Here is a 24,547-nt window from a genome sequence, read left to right as displayed (position 1 = left end):
ATCCAAGCCCTAGATCTCTCAGACGTGGACTGTGTATGCACAGTGCTTGATTTCTTTCTCATTGTGGTGCCCAGTAAGGTGCTTAGGTGTCCTACAAAACTAAGGGAAAAACACTGCCCTGCAGAGGTTACAGTCTATTTTGGAAGCAGCAGGAGGTCCAGCAGCTCATAAACTAGACTGGGACATAAAGAGCAATACAGGGTGAGAATTGGACCAGGGATTAGATAAATTATACTGCAGTTTTTCAGGTGGTTTTTTTCCTGTGCTTTATTTTTATGCCTTGTAATCCTACGTAATTCTGCTCATAGGTGGACCTGCCACTAAAAAGTGTCCAAAGCATCCCAAACATCCCCCAAAACCGGAAAAGTGCCAGAAAGACAGAAAGGGTTAGGAAGGGAGAGGACAGAGGCTGTTACTAGGAAGAGGAGAAAAACAGTGACAAAATAAAATGTGTAGGGGGAGAGAATCACAGAGAAATACATACCTCGGTTTCAAATGTGGGAGGCATTCTGTTTCTCAGCTTGTTTTTGCTATCTATCTATGATCATAATTGAGCTAGCTGCAAAAAGGATCTTGAAAACAATTTGAGTGAGAGAGAGAGAAAGCGTTACTGTGGAGAGAGCCCAAAATCTCATCCTCCAGCCTACACACAATTGGACATTGCAGTGATAGGGGGGAAATCCCTTAACGGACAAAACTATAAATGAAACTACTGTTGACAAGGGGAAGAGGCACAGCTATATTTAACGGAAGTATTTTCATTTGAGAGCTGCTTTCTTTTTGGTTGTTTTTTTTTTTTTTCTTCTTTCTTGTCTAGTCGACGGAGACTGCAAGGGCTCTTCCTGTTTGAGACAGTGCATGGGTGGTTTCCCCAAGGCTTTTAATGTTAGATTAATGCTCTGGAGACAGTGTGGTGATAAATGGGTTCCTACAGTTATATCTACATCCTGTTCCCCCTTCCCCCTCCCACATCTGCCCCTGCGTACCGTGGCTCTGCGGTGCTCTCCTTCATACCCAGCAACAGTTTTCAGCAGCTTTAGCCAGCATTTAAGGCACCAGTCTTTAAAATTTGTCTACCAAAATTCTTTTATTTCCAGTGCTGTCACCTTCATTCCCCCTATTGTTCAGACAATGACAAAAATGAAATGGGGAAGAGAAAGACGTCTGGGTAAAGGATGAGCTGCCACACTGGCTTGTCATCTGCTGTTTGGCAGATCCCAATTAATTACTTTGGTTATTACTGTTCACTTTCAGAAAATAAGTTTACAGGAGCAGCCTTTCTGATGGTTCAGGTTTTAATGGCAATGCTCTGCACGTCATGTTGTACTCAGCAATAAATGAGCTGAGGATTTGAAGTCTCTTCCCCGCTATAAGGGAATGGCTCCCCTGTGTCAGCTGCATCCATGCCTTGATTTTATACAACCTGCGCGCTGATAGAGGTTTAAGTATTTAGCTTCAGAAAACAGCCACACTAAAATGCAGCAAGGGAAATGAAGATTTGAGGCATTGTTTTTTAGCTGGACTTGCCCTTGTGACAATTCGTGGGGGTTTTTATGTGTTTGTTTTCAGTCAGTGCAGTTCTCTGCTTATTTTTCTCTGCGTGCATTTCCATTTCTATATGGTTTCCCTTATAGGTGCAGGGAGGGGGGATGTGCGGTGGCAGGGTGGTCAGGGGGGCTCTGGGTAACCTCCCTGGCTCCACGCACCCAGGTCCTGTCCTTCTGCTTACGCGGCAGCGTCGCTCAGATCTCGGAGTAGCATTATTTTTAGACTGTGAAGCAAAGATGTATCTGGCTGGTGCATTTAGATTTCATGTCATGGCTTCCTTTTCCTGCTCTCAGGTTTCTCCCACTCAGCCTTCACCTTCGGTATCGAGAGCCACATCAGCCAGTCCAACATCAACGGAACGCTGGTGCCACCTGCCGCACTCATCTCCATCCTCCAGAAGGGGCTCCAGTATGTGGAGGCTGAGATCAGCATCAACGAAGTAAGTACCCCCAGCACCCCCGGCACTGCTCACCGGCACGCTGTCCGCGCAGCCCCTCACAGCAGCCCGGAGACACACGCCACCACTCCGCGGTTTCTGTTCATCTGGTTTCATTTTGTTCTTCATGCTTTGCCCCACTCCCAGCAGAGAGCTGAAAAGCTCTGAGGTAGAAATGTATTTCAATTTTTAGCTGTGGCATCGAGGCCTTCTTCGCGGTGCTTAAATGGATTTTATGGTGTTTCTACTGCCCCCGTCAACAAATCCGAGGTGCACAGATTCTTGCATCAGACAAGAAAATGTGTCTGTGTTTAGTGTCTTGCGTTTTCAAGGTCACAGCAGAATTTGGCAGGAAAAGCCTGCAGTGTAGGTTAAAACTGAACTCCCTGACACCTGCTAGCAGGCAGCGCTGCTTGCAAGTCATGAGAAGCCTGCTCACGGAGGTCACTGGGGAGATTCTCTCTGATTTCAGTGACTTTGGCTCAGATCGTGTAAGACCGGGCATTGTCCTCTCATGTACACGGTGAAATGGTTGTGTGTAAATTCTGACCCTGGCTGGGGCACTGGTTGTCTGTGGGGATTGTATGAGCAGCCACAAAAGTGTCTCTGTTCTCCTTGAACTGCCAGGGGAAACAAAGAAGGGATGTGGGAAAAGCCAGCATTTTTGCCCTGCCAGCCTTAAAGGCGTGATGCTTCGAGAGGGAGTGAAGCATGACAGATAAGAAAGTACTGCATTACAAAATATTTACCATAGATACTCGTAATTGACAGAGATCTGTAATAAATATTAATGCATAAAAAGCTATTGCTTTTTCCTCTATAGCTGAACGTAGCGTGTGAACAGCATGGATGAGAACAAAGGAATATAAAATAGAGAAAAGGTTGTGTTGTTTGCAATGTGTAGTTGGGAAACTCATTTGTTTTTATCACTAACACTCTGTGGTTTTCTTTTTATGACTCGATACTGTGTTTAAGAGTTGTCTATGTGTTAATTGGGGCAATGACATTTGACATTCATGCCAAGCTGCACTCTGATGCAGTTGTAATAACAAACCAGTGTTAGGATCTGTCCCAATTTGCTTCTACTTAACATTTTGCCCTGTGCCTGAAATTGGATCTATACACAGTTAGACACTTTCAGCCATGACCAGCACCTATCGGTTCAGGTCGTATGGCAGCTGTAGGGGTCTGCTCCTGCGCATCCAGCTTCTGAATTGGCCTCAGTTGAGAGAACAATCCAAAAATAAGTGTGTTGTCACCATGAAGATTTATGTTGCTCTCATCGTGGTTTGAGTCTGTTCAAATACATACTTACAAGTACATTACAGCAAAGCAAAGGCCGTTCTCTCTGACATCTGAGAGCCAATAATGGCTACGTATATCCTTCTCTGCCTATGGGTATTACCTAAGAGCAGCGAGTAATCGTTCAGTCTATAAACTACCGTGTATAAAATTAAAGTATTGTTTGGGAACTGTGAAAGGGCAGTCATGGAAATAGTCCAGTGAGCAGTTTTAAAGTTAAAAATGTAAGATGCCAAAATCCATTGGCAAACATTTTTTTCATTGTGTAGCAAGGACTTGAGCCAGGATTCAAACAAATGTTGGTAGAGACGTTTACATAAAAAATGCTGAGGAGAAAGACAGCTTATATTTTTCCTTTCTAAGGACTCTTTCCTCCTTTTTCTTCCCCAGGAGGAAACAAATATGTATTATCTTAATATTGTAATTGTAAGGAGTAAGTCAATGAATAGTCCAACAGAAGCATACTAGTCAGTCAAATGACTATTTTTCTTTATTAGTTATTGTTATCTATTTAAAATTATATTGTTTCCCAGCTACTTCATCTGTCCATATCCTAATCTTATCTGGTATTCCTCAAACACAAATCTTTCACTGCTGAGTCTTGGTTATTTCAAAGAATTAAAGGGAGTTTGCAAAAGATCAGTGAAATGGCACTTTATGGAGGCTACTAAAACCTTTTTGCTCTATTTAAGATAATAGGAAAGTGAAAGTGAAGGAAAGCTAATTAGGTATAGCAGTACAGACCTGAGTCTGTACTAAGTCTTAAAAAACAGCACTTAAAGGTTAACTCAATTGATTGTTAAACTCAAAGCTTAATTTACAGCAATCAAAATTAAAACCATAGCTATTATGAACAAAAGCAGCAGAATAAAAGAAAAATAATGGTAAAGCAGTCCTGTACAATCAACTACAACTGATGGTGGTGAGCTGATGGACACCATGTAAGAAACCACTGAATTTGTGCATATATCTTGTTTTGGCTGAGGTTCGTTGTTCTTCAGCTGCTTCCATTTCTATGCCCCTGCAAGTCCAGGAAGACAAACAGTTCAACCAAACTCTATTTGCCTTTGTCATGGCTTTAGCCATGACTCTTTTTTTCCAAACACAAAAGAAAGTGAAACTTTCTGTCATTAGTTAGACTTGGTTTTTTTCTCCACAGCGTAATTTTTTTTTGCGTCTGTAAAGAGTTTATATGCCTGAATTGTCTACGAAATTCCAGTAAATTACTTATTCACCGAACAGATTTCTAAGTGGAACTTGAGTGCTACCAGCATGGGTCTGAGAGAGGGACCATCTGTAGTAATGTGGCACTGTTGGTTAAGTCAAAGGGCAGTATCTTGACACAACCTAGTTTTGTTTCTGTATATCATTACCTCTTTCCCGACCTCAATGGTGACGATCCTAAACTTGCAGTTTCACTTCTCCTCATTTTCCCTGCAGGATGGTACAGTATTTGACGGCAGGCCGATAGAATCACTGTCTCTGATAGACGCGGTGATGCCTGATGTTGTACAGACCCGGCAGCAAGCATTCAGAGAGAAACTAGCTCAGCAGCAAGCCAGTGCAGCAGCAGCAGCGGCAGCAACAGCGGCAGCAGCAGGAGCGACGACGACTGCTGTTTCCCAGCAGAACACACCAAAGAACGGAGAAGCCACTGTGAATGGAGAGGAGAATGGGGCACATGCAATAAGTAAGCCAACCCTTGCAGCTGCTTGCCACTACTGGGCAATTTGGATTTCAAAAGTATTCTTGTACTTAGTTGGTGTCTGCAAGGCGGTAGAACTCAGGGGAATAATTTCAGAAGGGCGAGGTATTTCTAGAAATGTGAGTGAAAATTGCATTTCACATCACAGTGCTGTGTTTTACTGGTGTCCTCTTGGAATTCAAAAACTTCAGATATCTTCAGAATTGCAAGTTGAAGAGAGTATCAAGAAGTGGAGCTGTGTGCTCTCTCCTGGGAGCAGGCTGCCCAGACTTCATTAATATTATCAACTTTATAGGTGCTTTTAGACACTTGGTAAAAGCTGGGACAAGCTGTAGCCACAGTTGGTCATTTCGGCCAGGCTAGGAGGGAGATGGGGTTGAGACGCTGGGACCTATTGAACAGCATTGCCAAGCACAGGATAGAGGGTCGCATGTGCCAAGGACCATTCCCAGCAGACAGCTTGGATGCAGCCAACCTGCCTTGAAGGCACAGACAAAAGAGTTCCTCACCTTTTTATTTAGTAGGACATACTCAGTTGTACAGTCCACTGCAGATATCTAGGTGAAGGTCCCACCTTCCCAAGTTTTCCTTAGTCTGTGGGAAGAGTCAGTTCTGAAGAGCTCTGAATTCACCTTTGTTTATTTGTGACAGAAGGAGACTGCACTCATAGCTTAGACACCTAAAGCCAGACATATAAAACAAGGAGTGGACATACCTGCTTGTGTAACTAGGTCTTGACAACTGTGCTAACATTGTGAGGCAGATATGATTAATGGTTCTGCTTTCTGTATGCAAGCCATATTGGAGCATTGGCTAACTTCTGGAATAAGACCTTAATGCTCAATTGCCTTCTGAGGAAATTCTAGAGGAACGTGAACGGCAGGTTTTGTGGGAAGCCCCAACAGCTCTTTGGCTTAGACAAGTAAAAGGTCAGGACTGTAGTCATGTAACAGATTTTATTTGTTCTGCGGTGTGGATACCTTTATCAGTCTCCATCTTCTCTTTGATCAGAATAGTTTCCTCTGTGGGTCAGTGAGAAAAATGCTTTCAAACCGGGTTTTTCTTCTGAGAATTCCAGTTAGATGAGATAATTTCCCCCAATAAAACTGCAGTGATTTAAATTACATTTTTCATTTGAGAAAACAATTGTTTAAAAGTTCTGAAAAAATTGAAAATACTGATCTGTTTTTAAACAATGTTTTACTTATGTTTTACTTCCAACTGGTCCTTTGTTTTTAAATTGAACTTATTTCATATGTGAAGGGGTGCAAACAGAAATGAAAGCACTTTTAAATGTATCAAACACTGACGTTTTGTTTGTTGACACTTTCCTTCAGCTGATTTGTGAAAATTCTGAGGGAATATCTTCCTCTTTCAGGACTAAAACTCCCAAATTCTTAAGGTAGAAAACTGATTATTGTTTCATCACTAATACAGAACCACTCAGACTTATTTCCTTCTGATCTGAAGAAACACACATACTATTGTATTTATAAAAAGAAAACCTTACAGGTCAGTGCAGATGTATGACCATGCTCTAAGCCTTGATTTCTCAGATCTGCCATTTTGTTATTAAAAAATAATAATTCATACTGTGATTTTTAATAGAAGGATTTTCACGATCCTTTGCAGACCTTTCTTGGAGTATTAAGGAGGAAAAGTGCTATATGACTTCCAGTATGACTTCATCCAGTAGCTCTGTGTGGAGCAGGATGCAAGAACATGACACTGTATTGTCCAGAGATAGGGTACACGTCAACCAGTGAGATACTCTACCAGACAGCAAATTTTGAAGCATCACTGTGGCTGAGCAGCCTACCAGGCAGATAAGTTAACTGAACATTGGCAATGGCAAGACAGAAAGTCGTCAAGGAGTAGCTGGCCAGCTGACATGTGTTGTTGGCAGCTACTTTTGTGCCAGTTGGTCATCCTGGGTGAAGAGGTGAAGTCTGCAATTTAAGGAGAAAGAGACTTTGGAGAAAAGCTACTGAGAAATCCAAGGACAGGCAACTCTCTGATCTATGTGACTCCCTCACCTTGGGAGGACTATAACCTTTCTGTCTGAGGCATTTGGAGGATGTCAGCAAGGTGGTGTGGCACAACTGCAGATGAGGTTTAATCGTAGGAGGTGCACACAGAACTGCAAAACTGGCATTCTCACCCTTGAACAGACCTGCTTAAATAAACTCCAAGAGATCTGCCTCAGTAATTATCAGAAACCACTAGAAATAAAGACTGACCGATCCAACTGCCAATTTACTGCATGAGTCTGGTTAACACTCTTACAATTGTATTTCCCTCTCTTGTGATAAAATTAGAAAAATATGGTTACCTTAATGAAATAACAGAAGGGTCATACCCTTTCCTTTCATTGCTTATGCAGGGCAAGCTCTATGTCCGGCCTTACCTTTTCCCTTATCACTGTGTTCAGACAGTCTGTTTAGTCTAGGATAGACTAAGATGGAAGATCCAACAAGAGCTTAGATTAAGACAAAAAGTTTAGGGTAGGATTGGACAAAAGTTTAGGATAGGACATAAAATGACTTAGATAGGGACAAGAGGTTTAGGATGAATAGAGAAAAAGTTCAGGACAGGACTTAGTATGGGTAAGGTGAAAGCTGGGAGACCTTTTGGGTAGAAAAGATATGAGAGGTGTGAGAAACTTCCCAAAACTTTATAGAATCGTAGAATAGTTAGGGTTGGAAGGGACCAGTCTGAGTCTACCTCCTTCTATTTTAAAACCATTATCCCTCGTCCAGTCACAACAGGCGCTGCTGAAGAGTTTCTCCCCATCTTTCCTGTAGGCCCCCTTTAGGTGCTGGAAGGCTGCTATAAGGTCTCCCCGGAGCATCCTCTTCTCCAGGCTGAACAGCCCCAACTCTCTTAGCCTGTCCTCACAGGAGAGGTGCTCCAGGCCTCTGATCATCTTTGTGGCCCTCCTCTGGACTCACTCCAACATGTCCACATCCTTATGTTGGGGGCTCCAGAGCTGGACACAATACTCCGGGTGGAGCCTCACGAAAGTGGAGTAGAGGGGCAGAAGCACTTCCTTCAGCCTGCTGGCCACTCTTCTTTTGATGCAGCCCAGGATGTGGCTGGCCACCTAGCCTGCAAGCGCGCATTGTTGGCTCATGTTGAGCTTCTCATCCACCAGTACCCTCAAGTCCTTCTCCTTAGGGCTGCGCTCGATCCATTCTCTGCCCAGCCTGTATTCATGCTTGGGATTGTCCCAACAACTTGGCCTTGTTGAATTTCATGATGTTTGCACGGGCCACACTTTCACTGTTGTTGGATTCCACAGAACTGGCGTATATAGGGATGGTTTTGGCTAGTGTGCTAATCCTTAGTCATAACCCAAAAGTCACCCATGTATCAGCTTGTCATATAAAGGCAGGATGGGGGGAGTGGGTAAAAGATGTCTTTGAGCAGTTACCTAGTTTGCATTTATTCTGACATGGAGTTCTCCATGACACTGTAAGTCTTTTTAAAAAGTGTTAATATATTTAATATTATATTATATATTTTTGTATATGTTATGATTCATATAATATGAGTGATTTCATTTAAGAATGGGAGAGAGAAAAAATTTAACAATAACAACAGTTTGAGGGCAGATTCAAGTGCTAAATAAGTAAAATTGCTGCCTTCTATTGCTGCTTCCTGAATAATGTTTTCAGCTTTGAGTCACTTTAAAACTTAGTTTAAAAAAAAAAATAACTGGCATGACAAAATGGAGCCAAACTTTGGCTTGTTTTCCAACTCAAATATTTTTAGTGTCGTTTGTTTCATTATATTTGCAAGGATTGGCTTGGGTTTAAGAAAAATAAAGCTCTGGAAAAAAGGCTGAGCCCAGGTCCTTTATTATAACTACAGCTGTAAAGAACAGCTTCAGTGAAAGGCCTGACAAAGATTTAAGTAAAAATCCACATTTCCTGAGAAAAGACAGGGTTAGCACTGGTAAGATCTTAAAAATATTTACTTTTTTTTTAATTTGGGGGGGATAGAGAGTTAATATTACTCTCTGGTTTGTTAGAATTACAGTTTTTTAAAAAAAAACTTGTAATAGTTTGGCAGAATGTGACTTTTAGTTTCCAGGTATTTTAGACTTTTATGACATTTGAGGAAAAAAAAATTGAATAATATAGCTTAGACTTAACCAAAAATCCTCTGGCCTTCAGAAAATGGTTTGCTAACATTTGAGCAGTGTCCTCTGCTGTGTGACCTGCAGACCTAAGTTTTTCACCTGAGTGTCTGTTGCACTTGGTAGAACTGTCTTCTCTTTCAGAGACCCCCTCAGAGGCATTCTTTGTGCAAATGAGGGCTTAACTGAGAGCTCTGAAGATACTTTAAGAAAAAAAGAAGCCTATTCTTGACGGTTACTGCATCCTACTTATCCTCATTCCCCATGCACACATTGTAGCTGCATCCGTAGGGAAGGCAAATTTTTGGATGAGGCCAGGTCTCACAAGAGCTTGTGCTGTGTTAGGAGCTCGTCACTCTTCCGAGGGTGCCATCTTGTGCTTAGGAGCTTCTGCAGTTTTTTTGTTGTTGCAATCATATCCAGTTTGTATTGCTTGTGTGTGTTTGAATCTGAGAAGAGCCTGAAGCAGTATAGCAGAAGAGTGAACTGTCCTGTTTGTTCAGTGAGGCATTTTAGGTTTTGTGTTTAACAGTAACACTCTAAATACAAATGTTGCTGACTACTGATGAAAACAGGAGGAAAACACATAAAATGTGAACATTTGTGAACAATTTCTGAAAGACTCCTCATCTTTGTCTTTTCTCCTCAACCATCAAAGCTATAGTGTCAAAATCATTAATGGAAGACAATAGAAAATAATCTTGCAGGTATTTCATTGCTCCCAGAGGCCAGTCAGTCTTGCATGTACTAATGCAGGTATCAGCCAATCAAGGTTTCTTTTTCACAGCATGACTATTTGTGGTTTTTTTCGCAGCAGTTAATAACATCCAAAGTGTGCACCTTGGTTCCTCCATCTGGCCACGCACAAACGAAAAATATTTCTAAGTATTGAATGGCCTTGCTCTGATAGCACGTCATGAAGCTGGGGACTTTGATCAGTCCTGCTTGCAGTGGGTTTTATTTAAGAGTGAAAAGCAGCTCTGCCGTCAGAGACAGGCTGATAACAGTAGGATCGTATGTGGTAAAAGTGGCATCTCATTTAAATTTTTCAAATTAAGACACTTGAAAGATCTCACTTCTTGATTTACCCCCAGCTTACAACTCACACTGTGAACACGACACAGATGAATGGATAGCCATTACCATGCTGCTGTTTTTCTCCTGAAAATATACTTCAAACCTGGTATTTCTGTGCTGTGTTGAGAAATAGGGGATTGTGAGTTCTAGAGTCGTATCTTCTGGTAGGATTTAATAATGCTTTGTTCTTCATTGCCCTGATTGCTCAGAATATATAAAAGTTCCCAGCTGCTAGTGTCAGGCTAGATCTTGAGTGCTAGTATATCTTGAGAGTGTTAATTTTAGTAGTTATAGGGAATTATCAAGGACAATGCTTAACATAGGGACTCTGCGCAGGTGGAGGTTTTACAAATAGGCATTTGCAGTGTGTTTAGTTTTATGCAACAAGTCCCTAGGTGAAACGTGTAGTCAAAAATACATGTATTTTGAATTAGAAATGTGAGCTGTGAAACTCCTGTTAGTTGTTTTCTAATTTTGATTCTCAATGTTATGCAACTCACTGAATTCCATGTGAATTGCATTCCATTCCATCGATGGTGCAGGTGTGGCACAGACATAGTTAAGAGGGTCCCTAACCAAATACGCAGTGAGAAGTGCGACTTGTGTGACTCAGCATACGTTAGGCAGAGCAAAACAGGGTATTTGAAAGCCTAGGTAAGGGTGGAAATCTGGAGATCTTCCTTCTGATGGCCGTTGTGCAATGTCGTAGCCTGTTTTGGCAGTCGATGGGCAATAGCTCAGCAGAGTGTCAGGATGGATGGCTGATTTTAAGTGCCATAACAATGTGGCAATAGAAGAGCGTAATTATTCCACTTGTGAACCTGTGGATCTCCATACACGATTAAAGAATGACTAACTAAAAGACCTAACCCAGAATGAGAACTTGGATTTTGATCAATCAGAGCAGATCAGCTGGCCAGGGCATTGATTAGGTAACGCGAGGCTGCCCTTCCCCCAGCCCGCCAGTTATCCACTCTTGGATGCACTTTCTGTGAAATGGGAACATCTGCTGTCTGCTGTTTCAGAGTGTTACCTGTCCTCGGCTGGTGTCTTGTTTGCAGAGGATGATAATCTTGTGTTGCTGCCAGGAAGGATGGTTTGAGCTGGATGAGGAAGGAAGCAATGAAAATCTGGAGTGAAAACACTGTTCATGATGCAAACTGGGATGAATTGCTGCCCCCAAGAGAAATTCATCATCTTAAATTCACTTTTTTTTCCCCTTAAGGAAATAAAAGAGCTTTATAAAAACAAAGTTACTTAGATTACAGTCTGAAGAACCCCAGAATTACAGCATGGAGGTTAAGTATTTCTATGCGTCTGTTGGTACCTTTGTGATATCCTTGAGAAGGTGATCACTCACTATGTCACAGCCATACTCAGGGAATGAAGCCCATATTCAGTATATTCTTCATCTGTGAGTAGCACACATATTACTTACAGGACACTGTGTAAGAAAAAGTATGTGCTGTATGTTACTTTTTTAAAAGAACAGCGTGAAGCTTTTCTTAAATGTGGCAATCTACTATTTTAATAAATGTGTAAGCAATTTTTAGTGAAGCCAGCTGAAAAAAAAAACCATACTGAAATAAATGCTCACTATTTTTTGAAGAAAAGCTACGTGCATTTGTACAGAATATTTTGAAAAGCTGTACATTTTGAGGAAATATCATAAATTTGAATCCTCATAGGGGAGAAAACAAAGTAATATGATCAGTGACAAAACACAGAGTATTATTTATAGCATATACGTTGCTGTAAACTTCAGGCCATGAGTAGGCAGCTGTTTTTAAAGCAGACCTAACAGCATCTTGCAAAGTACTTATTCTGATGTATCTCCTTACAGATAATCATTCAAAGCCAATGGAAATTGACGGGGATGTTGAAATTCCTCCTAACAAAGCAACAGTCCTTCGGGGCCATGAATCAGAGGTGTTCATCTGTGCCTGGAACCCTGTCAGTGACCTGCTAGCATCTGGGTAAGACCATGACTGAAACCAGCTGCTGCGATTAGGTTGTATTTAGAGATGCAAGCACTTGAGAGCATTTGCTAGAGATGAGTGTGTAGTCTCTCAACTGTTTTTTCAGCCTGCAACTGTTCTCTTCAGCAGTACTGTACCTATGTAGGAGTGAAGTATACAGAATATGAAGCGTTTGCACATTTAAGATGTGCACACTATGCGCCTGAATACGCATAAATTTTTTTTAAGATTTTTAAAGTAACTGCGGATAATTCTCAGAGTATTTGAAGTTCATGTAATCTACTGCTCTTAGTTAATGGTTCACATTGGGGTCTCAGAAAGTCTTTGGCATCCAAGTTTTCTATTTAAAAGTGTAGAGACTCTAAACTAAAGTTCTTTTTAGCTACATTTGCTTTAACGTGGTGGACAAATGAGTAGAACTGTAAAGGAAAAACTATTGTGTGAGGGCCTTATGTCACCATTGTATGGGGTAGGGGAGCTTCAGGCTGGAGCCAGTTTTGTCCAATGAGCCGAACATTAAGGAGTGATTTGAGGGCATGTTTTGGTTTAGTGTTTAGGAGTCTAATTTGTGTTCTGCAGGACTGCTCAGCAATGACAACCAAAGTGGGACGATCAGGAGATTGACTTACAAAAAGTGGGTTTGATCCAAAGAAATGCTAATGTAAACATACCCTGAGAGCTATATATGGACACTCGTGGAATCTGTGTTTGTTCATACTTAAAATTAAACCTTAAAATGAACGCTAAATTTAAGAAGTCTAGCTGGGAACATGGAGGACAGCTGCTATTAGTTAGAGAACAGAAATGGGTCTTCATCGCTTAAAATTGCTTAGCAGTATAAGCATGCATTTCTTACAAGGAAAAAACTTTTTGCAAGGTCGTCGGAATAGTCTTCTTATCTTTGCTGCGTTAATATGGAAGAATGAGGAATTGGAGTGCAAATAGAAAAGAAAAAAATAGGAAAAAGAAATATCAGATTGGATAAACAGCATGAGATCTCTAAGGGAGTTTCCAAAGAATGATTTCAGACAACAAACTGGATTTTTAGAAAACCGATTCCGTTCAGAAAAAGCTTTGTTTCTGTAATGTCCAGGCCTGATAGTACTTTTACCATCTGTAGCACTATGTATCTTCATTTATTAATTTTAAATGACTGTAGCAGTAGAATTTGCAAAAACTGTATGTAGGGGCTTTTTATTAAAAACTTTGGTTTTCAGCTGTTTTTTTCCATAGGCTCAGTGGGTCTTCTGGTTTGTGGTGAGTCTCTGGGTGGTGCCATGATACGTACAAGAGCAGTAATAGCAGCCACACTCCTACACCATGTATTTGCTGTATTTCCTGCTAACCGTATTCCTCTACCCACTCAGTTTTCTAGTGTCTCAGGCAATACTGCTTGGCAGTATTACTTACCCCTAGCAACGCTCCAACCCAAGTAATTATTGTTAAGAAGGGAAGCCCTGATCATTAAGATCAATCTCCAATTAAAATAGGCAAGCATAAAACAGTTATTTCACAAAGATTTTCCTCTTCCCAGCATACAGTTGAGTGAGGCGTAAAAAAAGATTTATTTAATGTATAAATAAATCAATGTTAGTATTGACAAGTGTGGAAGGCCTGTAGCATATGACGTTCCTTAATCATCCTGGCCCAAATCTGAGAGGATATTTTCAACGAAAAAAAATGACTCAAGGGAAGGCAAAGAATCTGTGATGTTCACAAAATGTTACTGCCTACATAATGATTTGTAAATCAGCGTCAAATAGTTCTGAACCGACATGCTCCTGTACTTCTCTAACTTGTCAATATTTGCCTAAATGCTTTGACCATCCGTCGATAATGTTAAATCATAACCTAATAGTGGAGGAAACCTCAAAAACTAGGAAGAATTTAGTTAACATCGTTAAATTGTTTTCATGGTTGTTTCTTAGTAAAGATGATAATCTAGAGAAGGTTTCATAAAATAGGGAAGAGTTTTCCCATAGTGGGGGCAAACTTGAGATCAACAGCTCGCAAGTACTTTTTTTAGGATCATTCAGATGAAGGGACTGTGTTTGTTGACACAGTAGATCTCCTTCAGCCCTATCCTCCTAAACAATATACCTTTTAATAGTAAACTTATCCACTGTGGTATTTATTTGAATTCTATGGAGAACAGTCTTCAGGTGATCAGGTAGCACACCCACATTATCTAAAGGAAAATCGGTGGGGAGAAAGGATACCATGCAGAATTATTCTTTAGGGACACCTGGTGGCGCCTGAGATGAAGTGAAGATGCTGCTTTATTCTGGAGAATATCTGCACAGCTGAAATTAGGCATCTGCTCAAGTGCTGTGTCCCTCTGCAGGTACCTACATGTCTCAACTCATTACACAGGGAGTTAAGACGCCTAAGTACAGGTGCTCAGACCTCATCTGTTGGCTTTAGCGTTGGTAACTACTTCCCGGTATCTGACTTGCCTCTCTGCCAGCGTGTGCCGTACTGTACGGCTTCCCTGGGATCTGTGGTTCACAGTCCTCGTGTGGGTAGTTTAAGCTGTGCACCATCCAATAAACCAGAGCGCATGCTGCAGTGGCAGGGGGACCTGTGGGTGTTGAACTTTGCTGCAGTGTGCTAAGCACTGGTAAGTGGATCCCAGGGACAGTGATATCTTACACAGCTTCAGGTAAACTTGGAGGATGATAATCAGAACCGTTAGTCAGATGTCTAAGATAGAGGAGTACCATCTCACTATCACTTCAGTTAAGCTTTGCCTAAAGAAAAGAAAGAACTGTCTTAAGAAAGAACTGTATATCTATTAAGAAATAAGCTTTGCTTCTGATTTTGGAAGCACATAAATACATGCATGGTTAGAAAGTACAGTCAGGTGCTGTGTCTCACACAGATCAATGGCGATGCGATGGAAATGCAAATAGTTCAGAACCATGTGCATCTTGATCAGACTTTACCCTGCTCACAAGAAACAAATATGTGATGCAGTTAGCTTTCATGTAACACAGCAGTGAGTGCTTGATGAAGCTTGCGTGACTGAAATGGCACAGAACGCACAGAAGGAAATGAAACTGAAGGAAGAGAGCTGAGTGTCTGCACAAAGAAGCATTTGAGATATAATAATAGTGCAAGCTAGCACCTACAGGTAAACTATATATTATGACACCAATTAAACGAGGGGTAGAAATTCCCCGAAATCTACACTATGCTGCAATTCTGTTTGTCTTTTACAGAGTAAAAAGAAAATTGCAATTAGTGCGAACACTGAATTGTTAGATTCTGTAATAGCCATATTGTGCTGCCCAGTCCATAGTTTTCTTCTGTGTTCCCATCTGCCTGATTGTACCCATCTGTTGTCTTCTTTAAAAATACATATCGAAACCTAACTATTAAATAAAGGAAATAACACATTTGTTCTCTTTATAAAGCATCCAGCACAATTGAATCTCAATTTGTGGCCAAGTATTTTCTTCAAGTCTTATTATACAAGCAATAATTTTTTCTAACAATTAGCAGCAGTTTAGACAGCAACCTGATGTCATCTTCAAAGCGCTAAAAGAATAATGCAGGTTCACAACTAATCTGAAGCAAGCTTGGTAAGGGGATTTGTTTGTAGAATGGATTACCCAAAACTAGAGCATTGATTTCCAGATTTGATGAGAGTCCCACTGATAGAAATGGATCTTGATATTTTATGTCCCATCTACTCAATTGCTATGATATTTTTAGGGTGTGAAGGCTAGCACAGGAATATGTACTCTCTGGACTTTGCAAAGGGCTGTTAAAAAAAAAAAAAGAAAACAAACACAACAGTGGAGACAGGAATTTCTCTGATGAAATAGCCAGAAAAAATATACTCTGCAGCTGCTTTTCCTCTTCCACCACACCCATAACCCTTAAAGTGGAGGATGGAGGAGACTGGCGATAGCAGTAAAGGCTGTCAAAGGCGTGACTGTCCCCAGGTGCTTGTAAGAAGAATGCTTAGTTGTTATGAACGGAAGCATTGTAATAGTACAGTAAAGTGCATACATACAGCCGTGTAAGAGGATTAATTACCCTTTATGAAGGAAATCAACATTCCAAAGCAAATAATTGCATATTTTGTTTTGGACAAGTTAAAAAAAAAAAGTAAGGGCCTTGGCCAAATGTGAAGATTTGACCATTCCCAGCCATAATTCAAATTTTGCTCTTAAAATCCAATTGTCCTTTTCTTCAAAGACTGATTTCTTCCATGAGGTATCTTTCAGTATCTAAGTTTTAATTTTATGACACATCTAAATTATTACAGATGGTAATGTCCCCTGGATAGTGCAGAAACCCATTACAGCTACGTCCGCATTAGTAAACTGACCATGCCTGGGAATATTCCTAGGCACTGAGGCCAGCTGGCACAGAATGGCCGGTGTCTGTGCTAGCAAACTGTCCTGGCTGCCAAACAAACTGCACATTGGGAATTGTCCCTGGACCATTGTAACCGCCAAGCCATGTCCAGGAGTTATTCAGAGAGAATGTCAGGACCCTGAGCAAGACTGCTAATTAAAACAGACCAGAGGCTGGCTAGGGAGTAACCCACTGGTTTGCTAGCATAGGTGATTGTGGTCCAGTGACCCAGAGCGTTCCTGAACACACTTGAATTTCCCAGTACAGAAGTGGGTGGACTGTGAATGTCAAGGTTGCCACAGCCTTGAACTCCAAAAGCTTTACTAGTTGAATTTAGGATTCTCTGTCCGCAGCTGCAGCTTCCGAGTGCATGCTCTGTTCTGCTACATCCAGCCATGCCCTTCAAGTAATTCTTGTCGCCGTGAAGCAGAGGGACCTGGCCTCATTCCCAAAACACAATGGCAGGTTTCTTTGCTTATGTTTGCTGATCTGTACCAGCTTCTTTCACACAGGGGAACTTTGTCTCTTGCAGAGTGCTCTGTGCACCTTCGCTCTCCCTAGTCAGCAAAATAGTGAGCCATAAAAGCTGTTGTCCAAGATCTTTCAGTTATGGCTGTGTCTCTCTGAAGCAAGAAAGGACGTTTCTAGGCCATCTCCTGTCATCATCTCTGGGTTTTATGTAATGCTTTGAGTTACTGTATTCCTCATATCAGTGGTTTAGGATCCATCGTGAATTACCTTTCTGAATAATCCTTTTGAATTGTCAGATTGAGGGGGTTCATTTCAGACACCCTAGTCAGTGGCCAGTGTTAATTCTGCTAACTGTAAGTGCTTATTCGTTAGCAGGTGACTTTACTGGGGCCAGTTTCCTCATTGCATTAAATCCCTGAGTGTCAAGCAGTCAGCTATTGGGTGAGGTCTCCTGGAAGAGCCAGTGGCAGGTAGCAGTGTTGTAGAATCAGCGGGACGGAGATCTCCCTCTGGGTACCTGCAAGGCACTTCCCTCTGCGGACTGCCTAGGACACGTAAGCGCTTACTTTAAGAGACCTGCTTTATAAGCAGAAGTTAGGTGTGTAAATTATGAGGAGGAGTTTTATTCCCTTTATGCTTTTAATAATCTCTTGTAAAATACAATAACAGAAAGTGTAACCTGTTCAAGCCAGAAGTGTTGAATACACATTAGCAATATTTGCATATCAAAATAACAGTGATTATAAGACTTGCAGCTGAAGATGAGAAATGCGAAGGTTCAACAACACCTATTTGCAGATTTCTTTACCCAACTGCAGCTGTTGTAACCTCTCTGCTGCCAGTTACGGAATCGGGATTTTATATGTCACAAATAAAATCCTGCAAACATTTGTCCACCTTGATTCACGATTATACCGGGACTGGAGAGCATGAAATAAAATTCTTTCAGAACTAGCCTTCCTAAAATTTGGCAGTACTCTAGCACAGCGCAGAACAGTATACCTATTACTCAAGTGTTCATGACTTGCATGTTGAAATGAGCTGCTTTCTCATGCAGATAGGAATGCTTCTGTGGGCTAAGGAGATTAAATATCTTTCTGAATTGTGCTTGAACTATGGTCCTCTAATAAGACAGGGTTCACTGAATCATTCAACAGAAATCAGAATACTTTCCACAGCCAAGAATACTCTTTTTTTTTCCTCAGCAACAAAAGGGAAGACACACAAATACCCATGCCACACACTGGTAGGCTTATAAAGCCTCTCTGCAGGGACACATAATAGCTTATGTAGCCTTAGGAAGAAGAAAATGGAAAAACGAAATTAAAATACTGGAAAATAAGATTGCCCAAGCATCGCCAGAAAACTGACTAAATAAAACTGTTGAAAAACAAAACATAACCCTTTTAGAACTAGCAAATAGGATATTGTGCTTGATAGCCAAGTGGCTGAGTACTTTATTCACAGGGTCCAATAACAAACTGGATGATTGCAATGAGGGGAGGACTGGCCCAGAGTCCTATATAGTGGAGAAGCCAGCACTCAAGGAATTTCCTGTTAAGCATGTTAACCAATAACCCAAGCCTATGAAAGACACATGTTCCCGTTATTGTAAATTTTTCACAACTAAAAATGTTCCTTCTGAGCATCGTGATTAACTTCATTAATTTTCTGGCCTACTTGTGAAAAATGGTTGTTCCATTTTCCAGACCTCCGAAGGAATAAGGAGGTACAGTCACAGCTCTGTATGGTGGCAGAAATTATCCTGATTCAAATTATTTCTTAATCACTAAAGTGAAAGATTTGTGCCAAAAATGAAAGAATGGTTGTATAGCAGTAGCTTGTTAGGCTGGCAGAGCCCTGGCCAGCCACCACATCTCAGCGTGACACAAAGGGTTTGGAGGAGACGGGGCCCATTCCCCGGGCGTGCCATGACCCAGCAGAGCTCAGAGCCACTGATACAGGCACAGAGGGTTTTGCTTTTACAGTTGAACTGTTGTTCATGTAAAATTTGACTAAATTATCGGTAAAATAATACACAGAGATCAGTTAAGTTTGATACTCGATTGGTCAATATTTTCACTCAAAGGTGTGTGAAGTATTTAAAATTTATCTGGTACTTTTAGTATAGATAATTTAAATGTTTTATTAGTAGACTAGAAGAAAAATTAATATTCTCTTGTTATGGATTTCCTTTTCAGTAAAATAAAGCAAAAATGGATCTCGGGTTTTTAGTCTTTTTGTCCTTGTTAGTGTATAGGAAAGGAAGTTTTAGTCATTAATTTTAAAAAAGAAAAAGCTAACACATCAGGAATATTGATAATGAAATTTCATCTTGACTGTATAAATTCTTGGGAATATGAGATCCTAGTTCTGCTCCAGGATTCGACTTACTGCATGTAAATGAAAATTACCCTGTGGACATAGCAAGCAGTCCAGGGTACTTTGGTTATTTTGGTTGTTGTTGTTACTGATTCTTTTTAAAGAAGAGGGGAAGGGGAGTGAGAGACAAATCCCAATAAACTAGAAAGCATAGTATCTTCCACCCCATTGCTAATTGATTTCTGACCTCAGAGACATTGTTCATTGTAAGCAATATTGTGAAAAGAAATATATTCTTTACAAGCAAATTATGATAAACTCTTCGCTTCCTTCTCACAATATTTTCTAGACAGAATCAGACGTTTCAGTCTGCAGTAAAACCATCTGCTTCAAAAATATTTGTTCTATAAAATAGATTAAAATCCTGATGGTGTCTCTGTCTTGCTCTATTACGTCAATAGTTGTTTTGCCACTATTTCGGACAACGTGAGCTAAGCAGCCAAGCTCCAGACAGCAAAAGGACCCTGTAGACATGAATTTAAAAAATGAAATTAAGATGAATTTTTAAAATTAATTTAAATTACCTTTCTGCTTTCCTAATCTTTAGATTCTCTAGTTTGTTTTCATTGCAAGAGGCTGTTTTGCAAACAGCTGCTGTCAGAGGCTGTGTTCTGGTCTGTCCTGAACGGAAGCACCTTATGAAAGGGCCGCAGCCAAATTGAAGGCAGCCCTACGTTCACCTCCTGCAGTAGCTGTCAGGGGAACCCAGGCAGGACCAGGGAGCTGGCACCGCAGCACCTTTGTCACCCTGCTAGAGGTCCCCTTCCCTGCGGCTGCTGCCGAGGTGACCCTCTGCACCTCTGCAGGTGGTGGCCCTGCAGGTCCTGTCCCGCTGTGGTCGGAGCGTGCTGCAGCGCCAGGGGAGTACAGCCTTTGGGAGCTAACGGGACTGTGCACCCTTTCTATGGGAGGCACATGGGCACAGCCTTTGCGTTTCCGTCTTTACTGGGATCTCCGCAGTGTTACGTTGTAATGATTTAAAAGTTCCCCCAGACTATCTCAGTTATGGTGATACCAGCTTCAGTTATGAAGTGCAGAATGTAGAGAGCAAGCAAATGTGTTTTAGGTAAAACTTTTCTGAATAAAGCAAATGATGATGTGGATTCAGGTGATACATATAATTTACATATGTATTAACTTTTTTTAAAAAGTATTCAGAGTGTATTTTTCTTTGGAAAGAAAAATTACTTTTTAAAGGCTGTGATATTCTCTCAATGGAAACAGAAACAGAGGTTTTTACATTGTTTGCTGGGGGGACACCAAGAGGAGTTTTCATCTCCGCACAATTGCTTTTGTAGATCTGGAGACTCAACGGCCAGAATATGGAATCTCAATGAAAACAGCAACAGCGGTTCCACTCAACTAGTTTTGAGGCACTGCATAAGAGAAGGAGGACACGACGTCCCCAGCAATAAGGATGTGACTTCATTGGACTGGAATGTAAGCTAACTTCTAAGACTGTGCATGGGTTTTAACTGTCTAAATTTAATTCAGAGCCAATTACAGCTGCTGCTCCATATCTTTTATATCTGAGGTGACCAGAAGCTCTGTCCTAACCTACTGACCCCTTGTTTCAAATACTCCTAATAGGCTGAACTTTCCCCTATATGCTGTAATTTTCCAGGACTGTTGCCATCTTCAAGCTTAATAATGGTGTATTTATATCTCTATTTTAGGAGCATGGGTAAATTTTTTTTTTTTAAGAATGAAGATTAAACAAGGAATCTGTGTAGTAATGAAGCCTGATTAATAATGTATTTGCGTCTCATAGTTACTCTATTTTGGCATATAAGGAGATAGAAGCACCAGTGAAAGCTTTTTCTGAGGTGGGACTATCAAGACCCTCTCTCATTTGAATTATGCTTTGCACAGCAAAACCTGCTCACATTGTCATCTTTATCTTGGTAGGAGCATGTGTAGTCATTCTCTCCTTACCTACCCACCTTCTGGGTGGCACTGTGTTGCCTGATGCCTTTTTTACTTTTATCCTGCAAAACCTTCTGTCTTAGATGATATGGTCCTGCACAGAGAAGACTTAAGTGAGCACAGAGGACAGGTATAGTTGAGAATCCCCAGTGTCTGGGCTGTGTCTTTGAGCAGCTTTATGGCTGCTTCACATCTCCTTTCTGCCACTGAACACTGTAAAAAGAACTTCCAAGACCTTGCAGGAACCTTAATTAATTTTGAGATCACTTGCATTCTGTCTGTTTTGCTGATATTAGTGCAGACAGAGTGATCACATTAGTCTTGTTTTCATAGGAAAACAGATTAAAAATTAAGTACCAGAAAGGATTCTCAGCAGTTACATACAGTCTCAGTTGCTGGCCAGACACCAAGATTCAACTAATCTTTACTGCAATATTATAGTCCTACAGGTGAGCTATGTGCTTCACAGAAGTCAAAGATAAGGACACTGCACAAATCAACTTCCTCTATGTGTTTTATGTTTGACAGAATGAAAGAAGTTGGTGAATAGTACAGAAAGCAGAGGTTAACAAAGCAAGTAAAGATAAAACCAAAGAGGGTCATTTACTTGTTTCCTGTGGATATCACAGTGAAGAAAAAATAGTTGGGAAAAACTGAATTGTGAAGTAGGAAAAAAGTAATTGAAGGAGGAAAACATGCAAAGGTGCACAACAGTTATGAGAAAAGTTGTCCAAAACATATAGGGATTCCTCTTGTATCTTCTATTGTAGTTTCTTTCCTTTCCAGACTGCATTGATCACCGATATTCCACTTGCATTGGGCTAGTACTTAATGTAAGGAAATGTTCCTAATTTTAACACTTGAAGTGCTTCCAACTTACTTTGAGTTTTCCAAATAATCTGAATTACCACCAACAAATCAGGATAAACTGTACATCTAGTCCCTGAGCTTTCCTTCCTTTTTCTCTTTTTGCGTCTTTGTTCTCATTGATGATCCAGCCAAGTGTATATCACAGTAAAGTTGGCTTAGGTTTTGATATTTTTCCCCCTACATCATTATACATTTGAGTTAAGTCTACAACTGCTCTGACTCACTGTTTTTGGAGGGTTGGAGTGGACATATGTTTTAAAGGATTATTTTATGCTTTTTCCTAATTTTCTGTTCATGATGCTAGAAGTGCCATCTGCCTTTATTGTTTATTTAGAACCACAATATTAATCATATTTCACTGTGAAATTTTCACACTGGTGATACCAAATTAGTTCTTCTCTGGTTTATGTAATTTATGTTATCATAAGAAAGGTTCTTTCTAGAGGCCACATTCAGATCATGCTCTTTGGTACCAAGGGTAGGTTTCATCTTCCTTAGATGTAACCATCTAAACTAGTCATGTAGACTGTGTGTAGACTAGTGTAGTCATGTAGACTAGACATGTAGACTAAGTCAACAGAAACAGAGACACATGCCTTCATACTGGTCTGAGCAGAGTCTAAAGCAAATGGGATCGTGAAGTACTCTCCAGAGGTAGGTGATACTGTTAATTATAGAAGGAGACTAGGTTACCCTCTTAAACTAGCTGCTAACTTCTGGACATCTGGAGATAAATGGGGTGAATCTCACTCTTAATCCAAGTGCAGAAATGTTTAAAGACTGAACACCCAACTCCAACAGTACCTGTCTCACCAGGCTGCAGAATTAAGTTCCTTTTTAATTCTTCTCATTCTGGCCCAGTAACTCTAACATTGTTGGCTGCAGAGAAGGTATCCTTCAGTGAAGGGCTCCTTCCAACAGAATACATCAAATTTGCTGATTACAATTCCTGGGCTTTTTTCTTCCTAATTGGGATCCCTGAAGCCAGCTTTTCTCAGGCTGTCCATCATGGTACTGTGCCTCTAAGCATGTGTGGGAGTCTGTTCAGACAAATAGGAAGCAACTTGTTTGTGATAGAGGGCATTCAAGGTGTTGACCGTGAATGTAGATGGCTTAGATGTTTAGGTTCTTCTTTCAAGTATAGGTACCTAAATTTCACTGAACTGGGATTTAGTCAGGATTTAGATGATCTGTTGATGTTTTATAGGCTCTTTATGTCTGAGAATTGTTATATATTTGTTATCTGGAAGAATCCCGTAGAATTTGTTATATCTTATTTTCTTTTTCTAATCCTTTTGATTAAATTACTCTTATCTGAAGGCTTAGCCTAGTATTTCACAGTATGTTAGAGGGTTTTATTTCTTCTTTGCTGACTGCGGTAATAACCTTTAGTTTAAACCACAGTGTAATCTCTCTCAATGTGTGGACTCAGATTTCCCATAAATCACAATGCACAAACCTTTAAAAAAAAAAAACAGAAAAATGTTCATTGAAACAGATTTCATCTAGTATTGACCTTTGCCATTTTTATATATCCCAACAGAGTGATGGAACACTATTGGCTACAGGCTCATATGATGGTTTTGCAAGAATATGGACGGAAGATGGTAAGTCAAACAACATTTACTCTTCTTAAGCATCAAACAGCAGTGTCAACAAATTGTAACATTAACCTTTTCTTCATTCCAGGTAATCTTGCAAGCACCTTAGGTCAACATAAAGGTCCAATATTTGCCCTGAAATGGAACAAAAAGGGGAATTATATTTTAAGTGCTGGCGTTGATAAAGTGAGTTTTAAAAATACATTATTCTATAATATAAATGTGCTGACTCAGTGAGCTTGTACTGCTGAATTCCGTAAGATTATTTTCTTCTCCACCAGGCATCCTGGAGAGTTTCCTTTTCTTTAATATGTTTTAGTGCATGTTGATTACATTTTTGAGGCTGCATAAATGTGTACTTTTTTATGTAAAAGATTTTACTTAAAAAAAAAAACAACTCCACTTGCCGCCTGTGTAAAATTGCATCTTAAATGTTTCTCAGTTAAGGAAAGAACTGTTTCCACCACTTATTTTTATAGTTTTATCAACTAATTATTTCCAGGAAGGAAATTATCTTAAAGATACCTCACCTTTTAGCTCATCTAATTATTGGAACACGTGTTTTTGAATAAAATATATATGACTTCCTATGCAAATATGCAAAAAAAGGGTAGTTCTGAACTCCCAATCAAGCAAAGCATGGTAGTTTCAACTGAGTGCATATTAGAGATTAAAATTAACAGATGACTGCTGATGATGAGCACAAATCCATTAAAACTGAAGCTGGAAAATACACAGCAT

General features: G+C 40.4%; 1 protein-coding gene across 6 annotated transcripts in view; it reads left to right on the top strand.

The window, feature by feature from the left end:
• Positions 1-24,547, top strand: part of TBL1X (transducin beta like 1 X-linked) — a 195,104-nt gene that overhangs the window by 153,669 nt on the left and 16,888 nt on the right. For all 6 annotated transcript variants that reach the window (XM_086768224.1, XM_086768182.1, XM_086768189.1 and 3 more), the window contains 6 exons: positions 1,842-1,987; positions 4,727-4,976; positions 12,053-12,185; positions 20,708-20,849; positions 23,749-23,812; positions 23,895-23,992. In XM_086768224.1, coding sequence (XP_086624350.1) covers positions 1,842-1,987; positions 4,727-4,976; positions 12,053-12,185; positions 20,708-20,849; positions 23,749-23,812; positions 23,895-23,992 — 833 coding nt within the window. The remainder of the gene's footprint in view (positions 1-1,841; positions 1,988-4,726; positions 4,977-12,052; positions 12,186-20,707; positions 20,850-23,748; positions 23,813-23,894; positions 23,993-24,547) is intronic.

The sequence above is a fragment of the Chlamydotis macqueenii genome, chromosome 1 (genome assembly GCF_036417535.1).
Source record: "Chlamydotis macqueenii isolate bChlMac1 chromosome 1, bChlMac1.mat, whole genome shotgun sequence".
NCBI classification, from domain to species: domain Eukaryota; kingdom Metazoa; phylum Chordata; class Aves; order Otidiformes; family Otididae; genus Chlamydotis; species Chlamydotis macqueenii.
This window is presented reverse-complemented; position numbering and strand designations above follow the sequence as displayed.